General features: G+C 45.8%; 1 protein-coding gene across 9 annotated transcripts in view; it reads right to left on the bottom strand.

Annotated features, from left to right (window-relative positions):
* The window catches only part of LOC106608118 (serine/threonine-protein kinase MRCK alpha), a 117,574-nt gene that overhangs the window by 56,148 nt on the left and 35,984 nt on the right, over positions 1 to 25,442 (bottom strand). For all 9 annotated transcript variants that reach the window (XM_014205845.3, XM_045721030.2, XM_045721031.2 and 6 more), the window contains 4 exons: positions 18,751 to 18,842; positions 15,107 to 15,190; positions 13,841 to 13,936; positions 11,518 to 11,666 (listed from right to left, as the gene is read on the bottom strand). In XM_014205845.3, coding sequence (XP_014061320.2) covers positions 11,518 to 11,666; positions 13,841 to 13,936; positions 15,107 to 15,190; positions 18,751 to 18,842 — 421 coding nt within the window. The remainder of the gene's footprint in view (positions 1 to 11,517; positions 11,667 to 13,840; positions 13,937 to 15,106; positions 15,191 to 18,750; positions 18,843 to 25,442) is intronic.

The following is a 25,442-nucleotide window of genomic DNA, read 5'->3' as shown; positions in this document are numbered from 1 at the left end:
CTACAGGGAGACAGGATGGACAGCTGATTGTCCTTGCAGTGGCAGACCACGTGTAACAAGTTCGGTACATCCGAACATCACATCCGCAATAGGCTTAGAGAGCCTGGACTGAGGGCTTGTAGGCCTGTTGTAAGGCAGGTCCTCACCAGACATCACCGGCAGCAACGTCGCCTATGGGCACAAACCCACCGTCGCTGGACCAGACAGGACTGGCAAAAAGTGCTCTTCGCTGACGAGTCGCGGTTTTGTCTCAACAGGGGTGATGGTCGGATTCATGTTTATCATCGAAGGAATGAGGGTTACACCGAGGCCTGTACTCTGGAGCGGGATTGATTTGGATGTGGAGGGTCCGTCATGGTCTGGGGCGGTGTGTCACAGCATCATCGGACTGAGCTTGTTGTCATTGCAGGCAATCTCAACACTGTGCGTTACAGGGAAGACATCCTCCTCCCTCATGTGGTACCCTTCCTGCAGGCTCATCCTGACATGACCCTCCAGCATGACAATGCCACCAACCATACTGCTCGTTCTGTGTGTGATTTCCTGCAAGACAGGAATGTCAGTGTTCTGCCATGGCCAGCGAAGAGCTAGGATCTCAATCCCATTGAGCACGTCAGGGACCTGTTGGATCGGAGGGTGAGGGCTGGGGCCATTCCCCCCAGAAATGTCCAGGAACTTGCAGGTGCCTTGGTGGAAGAGTGGGGTAACATCTCACAGCAAGAACTGGTAAATCTGGTGCAGTCCATGAGGAGATGCACTGCAGTACTTAATGCAGCTGGCGGCCACACCAGATACTGACTGTTACTTTTGATTTTGACCCACCCTTTGTAGCAATGCAAATAGTCTGTGTAGCCATTTGATTAGCTGTTCAGGAGTCTTAGGACTTGGGGGTAGAAGCTGTTTAGAAGCCTCTTGGACCTAGACTTAGCGCTCTGGTACTGCTTGCCGTACGGTAGCAGTGAGAACAGTCTATGACTAGAGTGGCTGGAGTCTGACAATTTTTAGGGCCTTCCTCTGACACCGCCTGGTATAGAGATCCTGGATGGCAGGAAGCTTGGTCCCAGTGATGTACTGGACCGTATGCACTATGCTCTGTAGTGCCTTGCGGTCAGAGGCCGAGCAGTTGCCATACCAGGCAGTGATGCAACCCATCAGGATGCTCTCGATGGTGCAGCTGTAAAACCTTTTGAGGATCTGAGGACGCATGGACCATGTTAGGTCTCTGACCTCCTTCCTACATGCTGTCTCATCGTTGTCGGTAATCAGGCCTGTTCTGTCATCAGCAAACTTAATGATGGTGGAGTCGTTTTTAGATCTGCCATCTAAAAAAATAAATAACCACAGGCCTTATCAACACATGGTCGATACACAAATAAATACCAGGGTTGCTGAGACAAACCCCAGTGACACAAACACACATCAAATGCTGCATCGTCTCATAGCGGCGTAGTTTCTGTGACAGGATTTTACACACCACTGTACTATGAGTTGTGATGCAAAGGCACTGCCAAATCAAACCGAGTAAGTACACACAAACGCTGTGTTGTCATGTGTTGCTGCCTTGCTATGTTGTCTCTCTTTATGTAGTGTCTCTCTTGTTGTGATGTGTGTTTTGTCCTATATTTATATTGTATTTATTTTTTTAATCCCAGCCCCTGTCCCTGCAGGAGGCCTTTTGCCTTTTGGTAGGCCGTCATTGTAAATAAGAATTTGTTCTTAAGTGACTTGCCTAGTTAAATAAAGGTTAAATAAATAAATAAAATAAAAACTCCTAGCCCCTATTGTAACCCTAAACCTAACCCTAATTCTAACCCTAACCTCTATGCCTAACCTTAACCTAACCCTAAACGCTATGCCTAAAAAAAAAAAGCATTTTTCCTTGTTTTACTATCCTTGTGAGGTCTTCAAATATATATTTCAAGACCTATATACACACACACACAAAAAGTATGTGAACCCTTTGGAAATACCTGGATTTCTGCATAAATTGGTCATAAAATCTGATCTTCATCTAATTCACAACAATAGACAGTCTGCTTAAACTAATAACACAAACAATTATACATTTTCATGTCTTTATTGAACACACCGTGTAAACATTCACAATGCAGGGTGGAAAAAGTATGTGAACCCTTGGTTTTAATAAGTGGTTGACCCTCCTTTGGCAGCAATAACCTCAAACAAATGTTTTCTGTAGTTGCGGATCAGACCTGCACAACGGTCGGGAGGAATTTTACAAAACTGTTTCAGTTCAGCAATATTCTTGGGATGTCTGGTGTGAACTGCTCTCTTGAGGTCATGCCACAGCATCTCAAATCGGGTTGAGGTCAGGACTCTGACTGGGCCACTCCTGAAGGCATATTTTCTTCTGTTGAAGCCATTCTGTTATTGATTTACTTCTGTGTTTTGGGTCGTTGTCCTGTTGCATCAAACTTCTGTTGAGCTTCAATTGACAGACAGATAGCCTAACATTCTCCTGCAAAATGTCTTGATAAACTTTGGAATTCATTTTTCCGCCGATGATCGCAAGCTGTCCAGGCCCTGAGGCATCAAAGCAGCCGCAAACCATGATGCTCTCTCCACCATACTTTACAGTTGGGATGAGGTTTTGATGTTGGTGTGCTGTGCCTTTTTTTCTCCACACTGTTGTGTGTTCCTTCCAAACAACTCCACTGTAGTTTCATCTGTTCATATAATATTTTGCCAGTAGCCATGTGCTCTTTTGCAAACTTCAGACGTGGAGAAATGTTTTTTTTTGGACAGCAATGGCTTCTTCCATGATGTCCTCCCATGAACACCATTCTTGTTTAGTGTTTTACATATTGTACACTCGTCAACAGAGATGTTAGCATGTTCCAGAGATTTCTGTAAGTCTTTAGCTGGCACTTCAGGATTCTTCTTAACCTCATTGAGCATTCTGCGCTGTGCTCTTGCAGGCATCTTTACAGGACGGCCACTCCTAGGGAGAGTAGCAACAGCGCTTAACTTTCTCCATTTATAGACAATTTGTCTTACCGTGGACTGATGTACATCAAGGCTTTTAGAGATACTTTTGTAACCCTTTCCAGCTTTATGCAAGTCAACAACTCTTTATCTTAGGTCTTCTGAGATTTCTTTTGTTCGAGGCATGGTTCACATCAGGCAATGCTTCTTGTGAATAGCAAATTCAAATTTTGTGAGTGTTTTTAATAGGGCAAGGCAGCACTAACCAAAATCTCCAATCTCGTCTCATTGGTTGGAATCCAGGTTAGCTGACTCCTGACTCCAATTAGCATTGGAAGATGTCATTAGCCTAGGGGTTCACCTACTTTTTCCAACCTACACTGTGAATGTTTAAATGATGTATTTAATATAGTTTAAGCACACTATGTTTGTCTATTGTTGTGACTTAGATGAAGATCAGATCAAATTTGACGACCAATTTATGTAGAAATCCAGGTAATTCCAAAGGGTTCACATACTTTTTCTTGCCACTGTATATATTTTTTTACCCTTATTTAACTAGGCAAGTCAGTTAAGAACAAATTCTTATTTACAATGACGGCCTACAGGGGGAACGACAGATCTTTACCTTGTCAGCTCGGGGGATTCGATCCAGCAACCTTTCAGTTACTGGCCCAACGCTCTAACCACTAGGCTACCTGCCGCCCAAGACCATACACACAGACAGACATTCTCTGATACCCAGCATCTCTAACAAACTCAAATGACTCCACATGTTCTATGAATGTTCATCTTCAGTACAGAGCAGCACATAAAAGCACTGTAGAAGCTATTGACAGGTCCTTCCTCAACTGTTAACAGTCAACATCACATGAAGGGCCTGCTCCTACTTTATAGCAGCTTCTAACTGAATCAGCTTCCTATTAAAGTTACACATTTAGACAGTGCCTGATGATCATATTTACCACTGAATCAGCTTCCTATTAAAGTTATATTTTTAGACTGCCCATCTTTCCCATTTATAAGGGTTTGGTTTAGAAGCGTGGGGGAGTCAGAGCAGTGCCTGATGGAAGTGGTGAGGGGACTCTAGTTGGGAGGGATGGGGTGTAGGGGGGACTATGGGGGTACACCCTGCCTTGGGAGGGATGGGGTGTAGGGGGGAGTATGGGGGTACACCCTGCCTTGGGAGGGATGGGGTGTAGGGGGGAGTATGGGGGTACACCCTGCCTTGGGAGGGATGGGGTGTAGGGGGGAGTATGGGGGTACACCCTGCCTTGGGAGGGATGGGTTGTAGGGGGGAGTATGGGGGTACACCCTGCCTTGGGAGGGATGGGGTGTAGGGGGGAGTATGGGGGTACACCCTGCCTTGGGAGGGATGGGGTGTAGGGGGGAGTATGGGGGTACACCCTGCCTCGGGAGGGATGGGGTGTAGGGGGGAGTATGGGGGTACACCCTGCCTCGGGAGGTATGGGGGTACACCCTGCCTTGGGAGGGATGGGGTGTAGGGGGGAGTATGGGGGTACACCCTGCCTTGGGAGGGATGGGGTGTAGGGGGGAGTATGGGGGTACACCCTGCCTTGGGAGGGATGGGGTGTAGGGGGGAGTATGGGGGTACACCCTGCCTTGGGAGGGATGGGGTGTAGGGGGGAGTATGGGGGTACACCCTGCCTTGGGAGGGATGGGGTGTAGGGGGGAGTATGGGGGTACACCCTGCCTTGGGAGGGATGGGGTGTAGGGGGGAGTATGGGGGTACACCCTGCCTCGGGAGGGATGGGGTGTAGGGGGGAGTATGGGGGTACACCCTGCCTCGGGAGGTATGGGGGTACACCCTGCCTTGGGAGGGATGGGGTGTAGGGGGGAGTATGGGGGTACACCCTGCCTCGGGAGGGATGGGGTGTAGGGGGGAGTATGGGGGTACACCCTGCCTTGGGAGGGATGGGGTGTAGGGGGGAGAATGGGGGTACACCCTGCCTTGGGAGGGATGGGGTGTAGGGGGGAGTATGGGGGTACACCCTGCCTTGGGAGGGATGGGGTGTAGGGGGGAGAATGGGGGTACACCCTGCCTTGGGAGGGATGGGGTGTAGGGGGGAGAATGGGGGTACACCCTGCCTTGGGAGGGATGGGGTGTAGGGGGGAGAATGGGGGTACACCCTGCCTTGGGAGGGATGGGGTGTAGGGGGGAGTATGGGGGTACACCCTGCCTTGGGAGGGATGGGGTGTAGGGGGGAGAATGGGGGTACACCCTGCCTTGGGAGGGATGGGGTGTAGGGGGGAGAATGGGGGTACACCCTGCCTTGGGAGGGATGGGGTGTAGGGGGGAGTATGGGGGTACACCCTGCCTTGGGAGGGATGGGGTGTAGGGGGGAGAATGGGGGTACACCCTGCCTTGGGAGGGATGGGGTGTAGGGGGGAGTATGGGGGTACACCCTGCCTTGGGAGGGATGGGGTGTAGGGGGGAGTATGGGGGTACACCCTGCCTTGGGAGGGATGGGGTGTAGGGGGGAGTATGGGGGTACACCCTGCCTTGGGAGGGATGGGTTGTAGGGGTGTACCTCCTGCTGATAAGCAGCCACACAGAGTTAAACAGAAGCTCTGGCTGCATGAGGATTTGGAGGGGAGAAGGGAGAGAGGGGAGGTTCCCTGAACCCAAAGAACAAAGGCTTCTCTCTGGACAGCAGGATAATGAGGTAACGGCCCAAATGACACACTATTCCCTACATGGTGCTCTACTTTTGACCAGAGCCCAATAGGGCCTGGTCAAAAGTAGTGCACGAAATAGGGAATAGCGCCTGGTGGCATTTGGGACTTGACCCGAGAGACAAAGAGAGAAGGAGCTTTTCTTTTCATGTTGAATCAAGTCAATGGGATAAAAGGTAGACCAACGGGACACCCCCTACAAAGTAGACCTACTAACAGTCGGCTCAAGTCTAGCTAAAATGATACAATGAAGTCATTTCTGTTTAGTTCCTTCTCCACCAACCATGTGAGTGTTCCCACTGTGACTATTAAAACCTACCCAAACCAGAAACCATGGAAAGACGGCAGCATTTGCACAAAACTTAAAGCGCGAAACGCCGTATTTAACCATGGCAAGGTAACTAGGAATATGGTCAAATAACACACACTTCGCTACACCCGCAATAACATCTGTTAAATATGTGTATGTGACCAATCTAAATTGATTTGACCCAATACTGACATGCATTCTCTTCAGAACAAACTCTTTTCCCAGTGTGCACCTGCGCTAACCTCTACTTAACACCTCTGTGGGAGTCTTTTAACCTCTCACTTTCCTGATAGGCTCAGACCTGGCCCTAGCCTGTGTGTGTGAGTGTGAGTGTGAGTGTGTGTGTGTGTCCTGTCATCCAGCATGCCGTCATGAGTTCCTCCTCCAGATAAACCAATTAAAACCCAGTGAAACCCTGAGCAGAGATCAAACAAAGAACATGGCTACCACCCCTCTTCCCCTCCCGCTGTCTCTTTCTCTTGCCTCATCTCTACCTCCCTCTGTCACCCGTGTCTTTATCCAACCCCCCTTTTCAATTCAAAGGACTTTATTGGGAAACATATGTTTACACTGCCAAAGCAAGTGAAATAGATAAACCAAAGTGAAATAAAGAATAAAAAATGAACAGTAAACAGACTCACAAAAGTTCCAAAGGAATAGAGACATTTGAAATGTCATTATGGCTAATAAGGTGTTGTAACGATGTGCAAATAGTTAAAGTACAAAAGCGAAAATAAATTAACATAAATATGGGATGTATTTACAATGGTGTTTGTTCTTCACTTGTTGCCCTTTCTTGTGGCAACAGGTCACATCTTACTGCTGTGACAGACACCCTTCCTCTCCTACCCTCCCTCCTTCCCTCTCTGTCTCTCCCACCCTCTCTCCCTCTCTTCCTCCCTCCCTTCCAGTAGGGCTGCGGTGACGTGACTGTTGGGGGCACGGCTAATTGGTCTGCTCTGTCCCAGGCAGGGCAGGGCTCCTGAAGTCTTAAGGCTGAGAATAGAGGGAGGTAATCTCCTTTAAGACCTCACCAGCATCCATCTGTAAGGGCCATCTGGCCGCCAAGACAACACACACACTGTGTCTCCTCACAGAGACATGGACCGAGATAAGGACACACACACACAGGGCTCTATGGGACCTCATCACCACTATTTGGACGCATACAGATACCGTATATACTCACCATTGGCCGTTGCTAATTCAGGTGCCATTCATGACCATTTCTACAACAGGGCATTGTTCCTGCCACTGTTAACATGGTGGCTGCAGGGTCTTTGATAGATCACATTAACAGGTAAAGAGATGTCTGTGGTCAGTGGTCGGTCTGATGAAAGCGATTGGGCTCTTAGATCAGGAGGTGGAAACAGGGCCGTGGAGCCCACATGGTTCTGATCAGTAATAACACACACACACACACACACACACACACACACACACACACACACACACACATGGCCCTGATCAATAGATGTCAACACGCACACACAATGAGACACACACACAATGAGACACAAACACACACACAATGAGACACACACAGGCCAGATGAGGGCCCTGCTAACAGAGCTGGGCCATGCTGAGTTGGTCTGTTAGTCTCTGGGGGAGGCCATGCAGATCACTGACCCTGATCAGCTTCACACACACCCTAATGAGGAGGGGACAGCCACTACACTATTTTCTTAGTTAATTGAACCTTTAATTCTCCTTGGCAGGGTATTGTCTTCAACATAAAGCAGTGAGCTATGTTTGTGGTACTGACAAGGCATTATGCTTACAGCGGCACAAGCATCTCCACGACTGAACCTCTTGACTGACAGAGACCATTTCTATAACTAGGCCCTCCTTACTTCACAAATGTGGCCTATATGCACTGATTCAAGCTATTCTAATTGGCCTTATATTGGAGAAATTACAGGGTTAATGCATTGTCCTTTCAGTCACACCCACACCAAAACACACACACAGAGAACACACCCTCCTCAGGGGACCTTCTTTAATGTCTCCACCCTGCACAAACCAAGCGTGCCAATCTCTCCCGAGAGGGGGAACCCACCACAACCCCCATACATACACCCTGTCATTACCAGCCCAAAATGTCTCAGAAGGACTCAAAGGGGAACGAGACGACCACCGCCGCCCCTCCGCCCCGACTCCACGTAAAACACCATACAATTAGTGGGTCCCCATCTCCACACTGAGTCTATACTGCTGCTGTGCTATGGGACAATCAATGTTACTATAAGGCCAGCCAGGCACACCCTAGCCCCTGGGTTCCTTCTCTCTCAAATCGTTCATCTGAGGCTTCTTCAGCGTCAACACTGTCATTATGTAGATGAGGCCTGGTGACCACTTCCTGTGTGTCAGAGGGAAGAGTGGTTCCTACCACACAGCCTTTGAGGCAGAGGCCTTCTCCTATTGGCTGTCACGTCCCTTATGACAAAACTCCTTCACAGCCAGGGCGTCAGTCAGGGGACCACCACAAAACATTTATTTTTAGAGTTATTTTCTTTCATAGAACCCAGTGAATGTGACCTTACATACACTAAAAGTTTTATAACATCTACTCATTCAAGGGTTTTTCTTTATTTTGACTATTTTCAACATTGTAGAATAATGAAACTATGAAATAACACATATGGAATCATTTAGTAACCAAAAAAAGTGTTCAACAAATCAAAATATATTTTATATTTGAGATTCTTCAAACTAGCCACCCTTTGCCTTGATGACAGCTTTGCACACTCTTGACATTCTCTCAACCAGCTTCATGAGGTAGTCACCTGGAATGCATTTCAATTAACAGGTGTGCCTTCTTAAAAGTTAATTTGTAGAATTTCTTCCCTTCTTAATGCGTTTGAGCCAATCAGTTGTGTTGTGACAAGGTAGGGAGGTATACAGAAGACAGCCCTATTTGGTAAAAGACCAAGTCCATATTATGGCATGAAGAGATCAAATAAGCAAAGAGAAACGACAGTCCATCATTACTTTAAGACATCAAGGTCAGACAATCCGTAAAATTTCAAGAACTTTGAAAGTTTCTTCATGTTTAATCGCAAAAACCATCAAGTGCTATGATGAAACTGGGTCTCATGAGGACCGCCACAGGAATGGAAGACCCAGAGTTACCTCTGATGCAGAGGATAAGTTCATTTGAGTTTCCAGCCTCCGAAATTGCAGCCCAAATAAATACTTCAGAGTTCAGGTAACAAACACATCTCAACATCAACTGTTCAGCGGAGACTGCGTGAATCAGGCCTTCATGGTCGAATTGCCGCAAAGAAACCACTACTAAAGGACACCAACAATAAGAAGAGATTTGTTTGGGCCAAGAATCCCAAGCAATGGACATTAGACCGGAAATCTGTCCTTTAGTCTGGAGTCCAAATTGGAGATTTTTGGTTCCAACCTCCATGTCTTTGTGAGACGCGTGTGGGTGAACGGATGATCTCCGCATGTGTATTTCCCACCGTAAAGCATGGAGGTGGATGTGTTATGGTGTGGGGGTGCTTGCTGGTGACACTGTCAGCGATTTATTTAGAATTCAAGGCACACTTAACCAGCATGGGTACCCCAGCATTCTACAGCGATACACCCTCCCATCTGGTTTGGGCTTTTTCAACAGGACAATGACCCAACACACCTCCAGGCTGTGTAAGGGCTATTTGAATAAGAAGGAGAGTGAAGGAGTGCTGCATTAGATAACCTGGCCTCCACAATCACCTGACCTCAACCCAATTGAGATGGTTTGGGATGAGTCGGACAGCAGAATGAAGGAAAAGCAGACAGAAGTGCTCAACATATGTAGGAACTCCCAGACAGTGGGAAAAGCATTCCAGGTGAAGCTGATTGAGAGAATGCCAAGAGTGTGCAAAGCTGTCATCAAGGCAAAGGGTGGCTTGAAGAATCTGAAATAAAGGATATATTTTGATTTGTTTAACACTTTTTTGGTTTCTACATGAGTCCATGTGTGTTATTTCATAGTTTTGATGTCTTCACTATTATTCTACAATGTAGAAAATAGTAAAAATAAAGAAAAACCCTTGAATGAGTGTCCAAACCATTAACCGGTAGTGTATGTAAGGTTATGGGCTCCCGAGTGGTGCAGCCGTCTAAGGCACTGCATCTCAGTGGTAGAGGCGTCACTATAGACCCTTGTTTGATTCCCGACTGTATCACAACCGGCCGTGATTGGGAGTCCCATAGGGTGGCGCACAATTGGCCCAGCGTCATCAGGGTTTGGCCGGGGTAGGCCGTCATTGTAAATAAGAATTTGTTCTTAACTGACTTGCCTACCGTAAATTCCGGACTATAAGCCGCAACTTTTTTCCCAGGCTTTGAGCATCGCGGCTTAAACAATGACGCGGCTAATATATGGATTTTTCCCGCTTTCAATTTTTTAAAGTTTTTTTTAAACACATTCTGTGACGTGCTCAGTTTTTTGGCGGCATGAAGCTTTCATTAGACCAATGAAATTGCCGAACGGGTTAAGGTCAAACAACTTTTTTGTTTACTGTTTAGATTAAATCGAGCGCTCTCAAACTTCCCATCATTCTGATTACGGTAGTCATTTTGTCACCCTCATCATGGCAAAGACGCGGAGAAATGCGTATGATGCAGCTTTCAAGTTGAAGGCGATTGATCTGGCTGTTGGAAAAGGAAATAGAGTTGCTGCACGGGAGCTTGGTCTTAATGAGTCGATAAGATGTTGGAAACAGCAGCGTGAGAAATTGACTCAGTGCAAAAAGACAACTAAAAGCTTACTGCTAATTTTTTATTTTTTGTTACAAGCCATGTTTCGTTAAAGCCCATTTATTTTTGTTACAAGCCATGTTTCGTTAAAGCCCATTTATTTTTGTTACAAGCCGTGTTTCGTTAAAGCCCATTTATTTTTGTTACAAGCCGTGTTTCGTTAAAGCCTGTGTAAAGTTAATTTGTTTCAATGTACTGGTAGGCACCTGCGGCTTATAGACATGTGCGGCTTATTTATGTTCAAAATATATATCTTTTTTTTATTCAGTGGGTGCGGCTTATATTCAGGTGCACTTAATAATCCGGAAATTACGGTAGTTAAAAAAAAAAAAAAAAAGGAAACACTTCTCTCTGCTTCATTAAGGAGGGACACTTCTCTCTGCTTCATTAAGGAGGGACACTTCTCTCTGCTTCATTAAGGAGGGACACTTCTCTCTGCTTCATTAAGGAGGGACACTTCTCTCTGCTTCATTAAGGAGGGACACTTCTCTCTGCTTCATTAAGGAGGGACACTTCTCTCTGCTTCATTAAGGAGGGACACTTCTCTCTGCTTCATTAAGGAGGGACACTTCTCTCTGCTTCATTAAGGAGGGACACTTCTCTCTGCTTCATTAAGGAGGGACACTTCTCTCTGCTTCATTAAGGAGGGACACTTCTCTCTGCTTCATTAAGGAGGAAATATTTGGAATACTTATTTAGAGCCACAAAGGAACCAACTATTTCAGTGGTCATACAGGTGGCTTGGACTATTGAGTCATTAATACAATACTCGTTAACGTGTACGTGTGTGCGCGTTTGTGTGTGTGTGTCACCTGTGGACGTAATGCAGTTGGTGCACTGAGTCGATGGCCAGCACCATCTCAGCCAGGTAGAATCTTGCCATGTCCTCCGGCAACCTGTCTTCAAACTTACTAAGCAGGGTGAGAAGGTCCCCACCCACATAATAATCCATCACCAGGTACTGTGGAGAGAGGAGGGGAGAAGAGAATAAATCTCTGACACAGTAGTAGTAATAATACTACTGTATAATAGTGTACAAGTAACATTCTCTGTATTCCTCTAGTGTTCCCCCACTTCCTCCCTCCATCTTCCAACTTTACTTTCTTCAGGCCTCCCTCTTTCTCCTTAGTCTTAGTATTTTTTGGCAACCACCCATCCCTCCCTCCTTTACCGTCAACCACCCATCCCTCCCTCCTTTACCGTCAACCACCCATCCCTCCCTCCTTTACCGTCAACCACCCATCCCTCCCTCCTTTACCGTCAACCACCCATCCCTCCCTCCTTTACCGTCAACCACCCATCCATCCCTCCTTTACCGTCAACCACCCATCCCTCCCTCCTTTACCGTCAACCACCCATCCCTCCCTCCTTTACCGTCAACCACCCATCCCTCCCTTACCGTCAACCACCCATCCATCCCTCCTTTACCGTCAACCACCCATCCATCCCTCCTTTACCGTCAACCACCCATCCATCCCTCCTTTACCGTCAACCACCCATCCCTCCCTCCTTTACCGTCAACCACCCATCCATCCCTCCTTTACAGTCAACCATCCATCCCTCCCTCCTTTACCGTCAACCACCCATCCCTCCCTCCTTTACCGTCAACCACCCATCCCTCCCTCCTTTACCGTCAACCACCCATCCCTCCCTCCTTTACCGTCAACCACCCATCCCTCCCTCCTTTACCGTCAACCACCCATCCCTCCCTCCTTTACCGTCAACCACCCATCCCTCCCTCCTTTACCGTCAACCACCCATCCATCCCTCCTTTACCGTCAACCACCCATCCATCCCTCCTTTACCGTCAACCACCCATCCCTCCCTCCTTTACCGTCAACCACCCATCCATCCCTCCTTTACAGTCAACCACCCATCCCTCCCTCCTTTACCGTCAACCACCCATCCCTCCCTCCTTTACCGTCAACCACCCATCCATCCCTCCTTTACCGTCAACCACCCATCCATCCCTCCTTTACCGTCAACCACCCATCCATCCCTCCTTTACCGTCAACCACCCATCCATCCCTCCTTTACCGTCAACCACCCATCCCTCCCTCCTTTACCGTCAACCACCCATCCCTCCCTCCTTTACCGTCAACCACCCACCCCTCCCTCCTTTACCGTCAACCACCCATCCCTCCCTCCTTTACCGTCAACCACCCATCCCTCCCTCCTTTACCGTCAACCACCCATCCCTCCCTCCTTTACCGTCAACCACCCATCCATCCCTCCTTTACAGTCAACCATCCATCCATCCCTCCTTTACCGTCAACCACCCATCCATCCCTCCTTTACAGTCAACCATCCATCCATCCCTCCTTTACCGTCAACCATCCATCCATCCCTCCTTTACCGTCAACCACCCATCCATCCCTCCTTTACAGTCAACCATCCATCCATCCCTCCTTTACAGTCAACCATCCATCCCTCCCTCCTTTACCGTCAACCACCCATCCATCCCTCCTTTACAGTCAACCACCCATCCATCCCTCCTCTACCGTCAACCACCCATCCATCCCTCCTCTACCGTCAACCACCCATCCATCCCTCCTTTACAGTCAACCATCCATCCCTCCCTCCTTTACCGTCAACCACCCATCCATCCCTCCTCTACCGTCAACCATCCATCCCTCCCTCCTTTACCGTCAACCACCCATCCATCCCTCCTCTACCGTCAACCACCCATCCATCCCTCCTTTACCGTCAACCACCCATCCATCCCTCCTCTACCGTCAACCATCCATCCATCCCTCCTTTACAGTCAACCACCCATCCATCCCTCCTCTACCGTCAACCACCCATCCATCCCTCCTTTACCGTCAACCACCCATCCATCCCTCCTTTACCGTCAACCATCCATCCCTCCCTCCTTTACCGTCAACCGTCATCATATTATTAATTTCATTCCGGCTTCTTCACAGCTTGTGTACAGCCCAAATGGAACCCTCTTCCCTATATATTGCACTACTTTTGACCAGTGCCCTATGCCATTTGGAAGCAACCCTTTACACCCCTTAAAATCAGTGGTCATAATTTTGATCACTCCTATTGGCAATAGGTTACCATTTGGGATGCAGAAATACCATATATTGAAACCCATATGAATAGAGGGGAAGTTAGTGGAGATCTTACCAGGAAGTTGTCGTCCTGGAAGGCGTAGTGTAGGGTGGTGATCCACTGGCTGTCCCCGTTCACCAGCACGTCCCGCTCCTCCCGGAAACACGCCGTCTGAGGGACAGGTCAAAGGGTAACCATTATATAAACGAATGAATGGAATGTACTGGAGCTACTCTCATTGGCACACACTTCAGTCCATCACACTTCGGTCCAACCTATGTGTGTACTGAATTCCTGTGTCTGCTAGTGGTGGACAACCATAGAAATACAATCTATTAATTCTATCTTTATGTGGGAAACATCATTTCAGATCCTTTAGGGGTCAATTAAGTATTTTCAATTCAATTACACTTTCTAACAAACTTATAAAATAGTCAAATTCATCTATTTCCATCTGTATGAACAATCTGTAGCTAGTCTATGTCATATGGTACATTAATGAGGACATGGGTTTGAGAGTAGCGTTTATATTGCAGACAGTTTTCCATGTCCAGAGACAGCCAGACACAGTGGGGAGTTGGGTTCTATGAGGCCGAGGTATGAAAACTGCAAGCCCAGGGGACCACTGGGGACGCCTACACAGACACACACACAGACCACTGTGAACAGCGCCCGATTAAAAGAAAAGCACAGCAGCAACAGATATACTGAGTTCACTGGTTCGAATCCCCAAGCCAACTAGGTGAAAAATCTGCCTATGTGCCCTTGAGCAAGGCGCTTAACCCTAATTGCTGCTGTAGTCTCTCTGGATAAGAGCGTCTGCTAAATGACTAAAAGGTAAATACACTGAACACACACCACATGATCGCTCTCTCATACTGCAAATAGGTTCTAAAGTTTAATTAAGTTATGTACTCAAAATCACATTTAATATTCTAAACTTGAGACATGCACATGTAACTGACAATTATATGAACATTTTGCATTGCATGTTTAATGCAATGTTTTATGGAATAGCCAAGGAGTTACATAATGCTAACTCAACTTAGTATCCAGCCCTGAGTAGTGCTGTAATGCTATGGCTGTTAGTATTTAGCCCAGAGTAGCAAATGCTATAATACTATTGCTGTTGTTAGCATTTAGCCCTGCTCTAATGCTATCACGATTGTTAGCATTTAGCGCTGCTGTAACGTTATGGCAGTTGTTAGCATTTGGCTCTGCTGTAATGCTACGGCGGTTGTTAGCATTTAGCGCTGCTGTAACGGTGTAATGCTATGGCGGTTGTTAGCATTTAACACTGCTGTAATGCTATGGCGGTTGCTGTTACTAGCCAAAACTCACCTCAGCTCTCTTCAGCATCTCCCACTTATTGAGGATCTTCATGGCGAACACCTTGTCTGCATTCTTCACCTTAACCACAGCAACCTACAGGAAGCATGGGAGAGAAGGAGAGTTTGAGGAGAGAAAGTTTCCATCCACCATATTAATTACATCTTTCCTGTCATGTTCAATAGGGCAAACCAAGGGAAATAAATCCACTCAGTTCCAGAACGTTTTCTCCCTACTGAACATGACCCACTCCTGTTAGATCAGGGAAGGGGAGTGAACGAGGGCAGAAGGGAAGTGAGCATCTTTGTGGAATGAAACACGGCCATAGAGTCAGAGGAGGAAGGGAAGAGAAAGGAAGGCGGACAGGAAGTGACCTAGGACATGAAGGTAATGACCCCTGAGGCACACACAGCTGGGATCTTTCAGCTCAAGGGCCTCAACGTGCCATAGCCGCACGGCAGCACAGATAACACTCATTACAATGGGTTTGCAGGAGGATAGGAAAGCTAGCTGGCTAAACTACTGTTAAGTGATAACGTCTCTAACACAACCCCAGTCAGCCCCCATTGTTAGACCTGAGTGTAGTAAAGAGCATTCCTAAAACGAGTTGAGTTGCAACTGTAGCGAGGCCAGAGGACTTCAGCTAGCAGGATTCTTCCCTCCTGCCTGCCTGTCTGCCAGCCAGAGGACACAAGAGAAAGCCTTCTTCACTTCAGCTTCCCCACAACTCCCTCCTCCACCACGGGAGGAATTTAAACCGCCAATCATCCCCACAGTCACACACACACACACACACACACACACACACACACACACACACACACACACACACACACACACACGCAACACACACAATAAAAAAAACACATTGGAGTCTGAGATGAAGAAAAATAAGGAGAACGCTAAATTCAACGCAATGACAACATTCCTCCGCTGTTTGGGTTTCTCCTGCTGGTCTGATGTGGGTGGGGGAGGAGAGGAGGGGAAGCTTCTTGGCAGTGTCCCTGTGTATAGCGTGAGTAATCCCCCCACCCTGTTTTCAGAGCTTTCACCACTCTTGACATGTACGACAGCTGTAGTGTTATAAAAGCAATTAATCAGGAGAGCCGAAACATCACGCACAGACACCTAAATCTCTCTCCCAACGAACAGACAGACGCGGTCTCTCTCCCAGCTGACTATGAGAAGACCCTGCTCATAAATGTCCTCTTTCACCTCCATTTTCAGTTCACACAGCTTCCCACTTCTTACTCTTCCGTGGAGTTGACCATTTTTCCTGAACCTTTCCCGAATATCCCAGGTTTTCCAGAAATCCCATTATGAGAATTCCCTCCCTGCTTATTACCTTCCGGAATTCTCCAACTGGTATTTCTGAGCAAAAAACTGGGAACTTTGGGAACATTTTTCAGAAATACCAGTAGAAGGATTCCTTAAACAGAAGAGAATAAACAGCCTCAAAATGGGATTTATGAAAAACCTGGGCCATTTTCTGGAATTCTGCTAAACTCCTCCCTGGGAAAAGGCGGTCATCAGTAGATGTGAATGGTCTCACTCCCCCCTATCTGAGATATCTACTGCAGCCCTCATCCTCCACATACAACACCCGTTCTGCCAGTCACATTCTGTTAAAGGTCCCCAAAGCACACACATCCCTGGGTCGCTCCTCTTTTCAGTTTGCTGCAGCTAGCAACTGGAACGAGCTCCAACAAACACTCAAACTGGACAGTTTTATCTCAATCTCTTCATTCAAAGACTCAATCATGGACACGGTTACTAACGGCTGTGGCTGCTTTGCGTGATTTATTGTTGTCTCTACCTTCTTGACCTTTGTTCTGTTGACTTTGCCCAATAATGTTTGTACCATGTTTTTGTGCTGCAACCATGTTGTTGTCATGTTGTGTTGCTACCATGCTGTTGTCATGTTTTGCTGTTATGTTGTCGTCTTACGTCTCTTTATGTAGTGTAGTGTCTCTCTTGTTGTGATGTGTGTTTTGTCTTATATTTAAATTGTATTTATTATTATAATCCCAGCCACCGTCCCTGCAGGAGGCCTTTTGCCTTTTGGGTGGCCGTCATTGTAAATACGAATTTGTTCTTATTAACTGACTTGCCTAGTTAAATAAAGGTTAAATAAAAAATAAATAAAATGGTAGATAACCTTTCAGTTAGTTAGACTATGATGGCTTTCCACTGGAATGACATGAGAGGGACCTCTGGCCAGAGACCTTTTAAATCATAATGACCTCATTATCATTAAGTAGATGTAAGCCTACAGTCTTTGCCTGCCGACGACTGGAAACTGTTGTTGTGAATAGGCCTGTGATTGTAAATACTTTTAAACTGAATTAACTAATTAATAACACAAATGCAGCCACTTTTTCTAGCTAACTCAAAAGCTTTGATTAGCATGTAGGCTACAGATACTAGGCTATATGAAATAAACTGGCAGACCTGGGCCTGTTGACACAGCACAGAAGGCACAGAGACTTAGGCCTACTTCAACACAAGCTGCTTGAGGAGACACAGTAAACACGGGGGCCTATATCATAAATACAATAAGTAGAGGCAATCAACCGTGAGGCTGTAGCCTAGCTAACGTCAGTGGGCACCGCTGCTAGCCTGGCACTGGGCTAGGGACCAGGGCTGGGGCACAACCATGTTGTTCTTCCACTCACCGTGAAATAAAACCCCAATAAAAAGGGTCCGAAACAGGCCATAGGGGCCTCAGCACTGGGCATAGCTCCAACCAACCGCTCCACCACACCTGGGTTCAAACAATATTCCAATACTTTGAGCGTTTGCTCTAGCCTGCCTGGAGTGCCAGATGGCGGAGTTTGCCGGTTTGGAACTATTCCATTGGTGTATGAAGCCAGGCAAGCTCAATCAACCACAGATAAAGTATTTGAAATGATTTCAAATAGTATTTGGTCCCAGGTCTGCCAGCAGCACAGCAGCTAGCCTAACAAACTATAATATACAACGACCATGTGTCACACATCATGTAACCTTACATAGCTGAGTTTCTGCTGCCATCGCTAGCTACCTGCCTAGCTCACCAACATTCCCTAGGTTTGACATCACTCACAGTAGAAGACGTAATAAAAACTATATTACAACTCAGGCCCCCAAGCTGCGAATAAGAAAAATAAAGGGTTGGTTTAGGTTCCATTTTTTTAAATAATTATTTTCTTCTGGTGAAGAAGAGATCAAAGCATTCTGTTACATGTTGAGTCATGCAGATAGCATGTAGCCTAGCGGCCAGCCTTGCTGCTGAAATCACAGAGCAGGGTAGACAACTCAGAAAATATTGATAATTATTCGTACACTGCAGATTGAAATAATTTTTTTTATTGTATTTGAAAATAACAATCATGTCATACCTATATTACATTGAGACACCATCACATACATTTTATTTGTGTGAATACTTGGGAACAGATTTCCTAAATTACAAAATGTTTAGACTGAATTCCTGACTATATTGTATTTGCATGCATTGTTCGGTTGTTGTATTTGTTTCTAAGCCGTAAGTAGGCTACACTTAAAATGCTTTGTCTTTGCTGATGTCTTGCAAGATTTTTTATATCAAATAAACTTCCTGGTGAAATATATATATATTTTTTAAAGTACACTAAAAAGGCACAAAAAAGGCTTACCTCTCCAAAGGCTCCTCGTCCAATCACCTTGAGGATCTCAAAGTCCTCCTTGTGTAGGCGCATCTGTTTGACCATGGAGGTGAAGGGTTTGGCTGCAGGAGGGGGAGAGAGAGAGAGGTTAGCATTCTGGGAACTCATTTATAAATGGTGCGTAGTGTAGGTAAATATTGTGTAGGCTATGCCGGTTTTCATACAAAAGTTGGCATTTATACAAAAGGTTACTTGACCTGAGAATAAGCAAACTCAAACAATTGTGCATCATCAAGATTAAATTCATAAAACTGAGAATAAAAAAAACTGCTGGATATTTAAAATGTGACAAAGCAAGTGTCACTACTAGTGATTTCAGGTGGGTCTCTTCCTGGCTGTCAGCCTGGTATGCTGAGGGGTTAATATAGGGTTAACCTATTGAGATAAGGTTGATATATGGTCAATCTATTATTATGACTGCTAAGATCTTATAGTAAATGACAGTGGTCCGGATGTACAGAGGGCAGTGATAAAATTGTCTATCGTTACCCTCACATTTACCCTAGCCTAGCACTCCGGGCGGTTATGGACCAATGTGGGTCACCGATGTGACTCACAAAGGTAAGCTGGAGCCAAAACACAAGCAGCATTTCCCTACTTTGTGGAGAAATGCCATTCATCCACTTCCTTGTTTACTGGATTGATCCTCCAATAAACCTGAGGTAGACTGCCAGTTGGTTGGTTGGCTCACCAGGGTAGGAATACTGTAGGAGTAGGAGATTGTAAATCTCTATTTAACATAATAAAGATATATTTAATGGCTATAGGTCTAGTTGCTAGGATATGGCCTAGGCCTACAGATCTGTGGAGCACTTTGCTTAGGTCAACCCTTTTGCACTTGTAAGCAGAACACCTGGTTCACATCAAATTGTAATTCATTCATTCATTCCATCCATCTACTTGTTAGTCTTCCAGCCTGGTCCAGTTATCAAAATCCAGGCTGATCCAGAGGTCCCTGGCTCCCCTGTCAGAGGCCCTGCAAAGGTCACAGCTAGCCAGGGGAAGTCCCTTGATTTTCTCACCATCCACAGAGAACAGACGAGACCAAAACACCGCCCCACAACAACCTTTACTGATATGCTACTACTTCATAAGAACAACACACAGTCAGGCTACTACTTCATTAGTACAACACACAGACAGGCTACTACTTCATTAGTACAACACACAGTCAGGCTACTACTTCATAAGAACAACACACAGACAGGCTACTACTTCATTAGTACAACACACAGACAGGCTACTACAACACACAGACAGGCTACTACTTCATTACTACAACACACAGACAGGCTACTACAACACAGACAGGCTACTACAACACACAGACAGGCTACTACAACACACAGACAGCCTACTACTTCATAAGAACAACACACAGACAAGCTACTACAACACACAGACAGGCTACAACTTCATTACTACAACACACAGACAGGCTACTACAACACAGACAGGCTACTACAACACACAGACAGGCTACTACAACACACAGACAGGCTACTACTTCATAAGAACAACACACAGACAGGCTACTACTTCATTACTACAACACACAGACAGGCTACTACAACACACAGACAGGCTACTACTTCATTACTACAACACACAGACAGGCTACTACTTCATTACTACAACACACAGACAGGCTACTACAACACACAGACAGGCTACTACAACACACAGACAGGCTACTACTTCATTACTACAACACACAGACAGGCTACTACAACACACAGACAGGCTACTACTTCATTACTACAACACACAGACAGGCTACTACAACACACAGACAGGCTACTACAACACACAGACAGGCTACTACTTCATAAGAACAACACACAGACAGGCTACTACTTCATTACTACAACACACAGACAGGCTACTACAACACACAGACAGGCTACTACTTCATTACTACAACACACAGACAGGCTACTACAACACACAGACAGCCTACTACTTCATAAGAACAACACACAGACAAGCTACTACAACACACAGACAGGCTACCACTTCATTACTACAACACACAGACAGGCTACTACAACACACAGACAGGCTACTACAACACACAGACAGGCTACTACTTCATAAGAACAACACACAGACAGGCTACTACTTCATTACTACAACACACAGACAGGCTACTACAACACACAGACAGGCTACTACTTCATTACTACAACACACAGACAGGCTACTACAACACACAGACAGGCTACTACTTCATTACTACAACACACAGACAGGCTACTACTTCATTAGTACAACACACAGACAGGCTACTACAACACACAGACAGGCTACTACAACACACAGACAGGCTACTACTTCATTAGTACAACACACAGACAGGCTACTACAACACACAGACAGGGGAAAGGAAAGGCAGGGCTTCAGTTGCTGTGTGGTATGACGAATATCGATGTCCCTTCCGTGTTTATTTGTATTGTAAGAGTGCGCGTTTTTCAACAACTGAAAAGAATTTGGGAAATGGCATTACAATTACTGGGTTTTCAACAACTGAAAAGAATTTGGGAAATGGCATTACAATTACTGGGTTTTCAACAACTGAAAAGAATTTGGGAAATGGCATTACAATTACTGGGTTTTCAACAACTGAAAAGAATTTGGGAAATGGCATTACAATTACTGGGTTTTCCAACAACTGAAAAGAATTTGGGAAATGGCATTACAATTACTGGGTTTTCAACAACTGAAAAGAATTTGGGAAATGGCATTACAATTACTGGGTTTTCAACAACTGAAAAGAATTTGGGAAATGGCATTACAATTACTGGGTTTTCAACAACTGAAAAGAATTTGGGAAATGGCATTACAATTACTGGGTTTTCAACAAATATTTCACAAGAGCCTGACATTTTCCTGATGTCCGGCGTCCACATTGTTGGAAGTAAAACGAGCCGACGCTTAGCTTGGCACACACATCTCACTTTACTTGTTGCCATGACTTCACACACATTCAGTCTGGCTCTGTTCAGGAAAAATATTCTCCAAACATAGGCCCCTGTGAAAAAGGGAAATGCCTGCTGAAATAAAACAAACATCCAGAGAGCTCAACCTCTCCCTTATTCCCCCACTCTTCTCCCAGCCAGCCAGTTAGGCCTAGTTGGCATGGCAGGGAGACAGCCAGTCTGCCCTACCTGGCACACAGCTCTGCTATCACACTCCAATCACTGGCCGGTACAAACCACTGGCTGGTGCAAACCACTGGCCGACAATGCCTTCAGAAAGTATTCAGACGCCTTGACTCTTTCCCACATTGTTCGGTTACACCCTTAACTAAACTTTATATTTTTTTTATTCTCAATCTACACACCATACCGCATAATGACAAAGCAAAAAATTATTTACATTTTTGCTAATTTATTGAAAAATAAAATAAATATGAAGTAGTCAGACCCTTTCCTCAGTACTTTGTTGAAGCACCCTTGTCAGCGATTACAGCCTCAATTCTTCATGGCTATGACTCTACAAGCTTGGCACACTTGTATTTGGGGAGTTTCTCCCATTCTTCTCTGCAGACCCTCTCAAGCTCTGGTCAGGTTGGATGGGGAGCATCGCTGCACAGCTATTTTCAGGTCTCTCCAGAGATGTTTGATTGGGTTCAAGTCCGGGCTCTGGCTGGGCCACTCAAGAATATTCAGAGACTTGTCCCGAAGCCACTCCTGCATTGTCCTGGCTGTGTGCTAGGGTTGTTGTCCTGTTGGAAGGTGAACCGTCGCCCCAGTCTGAGGTCCTTAGCACTCTGGAGCAGGTTTTCATCAAGGATCTCTCTGTACTTTGCTCGTTCATCTTTGCCTCGATCCTAACTAGTCTCCCAGTTCCTGCTGCTGAAAAACATCCCCACAGCATGATGCTGCCACCACCATGCTTCACCATTGGGATGGTGCCAGGTTTCCTAGCCTAGACGTGACGCTCAGGCATTCAGGCCAAAGAGTTCAATCTTGGTTTCATCAGACCAGAGATTCTTGTTTCTCATGGTCTGAGAGTCTTTAGGTGCCTTTTGGCAAATTCCAAATGGCCTGTCATGTGCGTTTTACTGAGGAGTGGCTTCCGTCTGGTCAGTCTACCATAAAGGCCTAATTGGAGGAGAGCTGCAGAGATGGTTGTCCTTCTGGAAGGTTCTCCCACCTTCACAGAGGAACTCTGGAGCTCTGTCAGAGTGACCATCGGGTTCTTGGTCACCTCCCTGACCAAGGCCCTTCTCCCCCGATAGCTCAGTTTGGCTGGGTGGCCAGCTCTAGGAAGAGTCTTGGTTGTTCCAAACTTCTTCCATTTACGAATGATGTGTTCTTGGGGACCTTCAATGTTGCATAATTGTTTTTGTACCCTTCTCCCAGATCTGTGCCTTGACACAATCTTGTCTCGGAGCTCTACGGACAATTCCTTCGACCTCGTGGCTTCGTTTTTGCTCTGACATGCACTGTCAACTATGGAACCTTATATAGACAGGTGTGTGCCTTTCCAAATCATGTCCAATCAATTGAATTTACCACAGACTGCAATCAAGTTGTAGAAACATCTCAAGGATGAGAAATGGAAACAGGATGAACCTGAGCTCAATTTCGAGTCTCATAGCAAAGGGTCTGAATACTTATGTAAATAAGGTATTTTTGTTTTTAATACATTTATAAAAACCTGTTTTTGTTTTGTACTTATGGGGTACTGTGTGTAGATTGCTGAGGAAATTGTTTTATTTAATCCATTTTAGAATAAGGTTGTAATGTAACAAAATGTGGAAAAAGTCAAGAGGTCTGAATACTTTCTGAAGGCACTGTTTATAAACACTGTACCTGAAAGTCATGAAATTGAAGACAACTGACCGTAGATCAGCTTCTAATATGTAGGTAGTCGCTCAGACTTGCTTCAACTGATCCCAAGTCTGCTACGATGTGTAGGGGCTACTAACGGAGAGGGGTAGGCGAGGAGAGTACGGGAGGAGAGTAGGGTAAGTACTTACTGCACTTCACTGATGAGTGGGTAAAGTGAGGCAGACATTGGAAAAACCACCAAGATGATGAGAAAGTCTTATCTGAAAGCCCCGAAAACTAGCCAGGTCACTACCACTACAAAGGCCCTGAAGAGAGACACTGTAGCCCAACTCCCTTTCCTTAAAGCTGACATGCACAGTTGTGCTCGTAGTTAAAGGGTGTCTCACTAGGAATGTACAGAGCAAATGCCAGCCCAGGACTGACGATATCAGTTACTTCCTAAGAAATAAATAACAGCAGTCAATATCCACAGAACGAGCCTAGCCTACATTCCGATGCAGAAAGGTTTACTACAAAGACAAGCCCACAGCCACCTTGCGAGAGTGTTGATCAGTCTGTGATTTATAAATGGAAACCATTTTTTGTGGATGTAGTGAACTTGAACACGTGCAGTTTCATACACACAAACGCACACAGCCCCAGTTTCGCTCAGATTTACCCAACGATCATGTGCCGATTCGTCCAACAGTGAAGAAATGTACTGTGACATCACACCCTTTTTACTCCGAGCTTCAGACAAAGGTCTTCCTGTTCTACATATTTATCTTCACTATCAAAATATACAGGTCGGCCAAACATAGCAACAGTTGCTATGTCAAGGTGTGGCGCGAGTCAGTTTGTAGTGCTTTAAACGTGACTATCCAACCAAACCGTGACTTTGTCTGGAGGTCTTTCTTTTCTTTGATGGTTTTGCGAAAGCTTTGCAACGGAGTTCACTGTTACTAGAGAGAGACTGACAATGTCACTAATATGAGCCAATATGAGTGTTTCGGTGGTCAGAAACACCACATGATTTGTGAGTGACTGTATGCAGCACAACTAGAAAAACATGAGTAGGCCCGACTAATCCACAGACGGACTGGTTCAGCCCAGATGTTGCTCCTCAGCCAGATCCAGGTCCATTAGAAGAAGTTTATTATCCACAGACACTACGATGCAGCTGAATGAAAATGTTGTACTTCTGTAGAGCGTAGACAAGGGTGTTCATTCACCTAATGTCATGGTCAATATGGTAACCAGGCGTCACCGCAGTGTTCTGTGCTTTCAATACTGTGTGTTTAGGCCTAGGCCTGCGTGCGTAAGCAGGTGTGCGTGTTCTTTTGAACGAGTCCCTCTCCATATGTGCTGGCCTGCATACATGTGCCAATGTAAATTTGCTCTACCCTCTCTGTACTTGAACAGAAGAGAGACAACATCCTACATCCATTACAGAGAGAGGGGACATCTGGAAGCTATGAGAGGGAATATTTATGGCCACAGTGAGGTAACAACAAAAAAATGCTGTCTCCAGGAGAGACAGACAGAGAGATACCTTGTATTGTTACACTAGGTCAGACCTGGGAATGGGTTTTCACAGCACTATTGGAAGGATATTCCTCAAGTTAGATTTGTTTTCCCTGCATGGCCACGTGACCAGAGTTGTGTAGCAATGATATTATCTAGGACCAAGAGTTTTTCCTGACTACATTACCTGACCGGGAAAGAATGGCCTTCTGCTTCCCTCCTCCTCCATTGTATTACAAAATATCTTGTATTGGCACAATATAAAATATAGGGTGATAGTTCTAGCCTTTCACTAGTCACCTAATAAGGGATCTGTATCCAGACTTCTACCTTTCCCCTCAAACTCAAAATGGCTGTATG

The sequence above is a fragment of the Salmo salar genome, chromosome 06, assembly GCF_965601325.2.
Source record: "Salmo salar chromosome 06, fSalSal1, whole genome shotgun sequence".
NCBI classification, from domain to species: domain Eukaryota; kingdom Metazoa; phylum Chordata; class Actinopteri; order Salmoniformes; family Salmonidae; genus Salmo; species Salmo salar.
The sequence above is the reverse complement of the archived record's forward strand: the minus strand, read 5'-3'. Positions and strand labels throughout refer to the sequence as shown.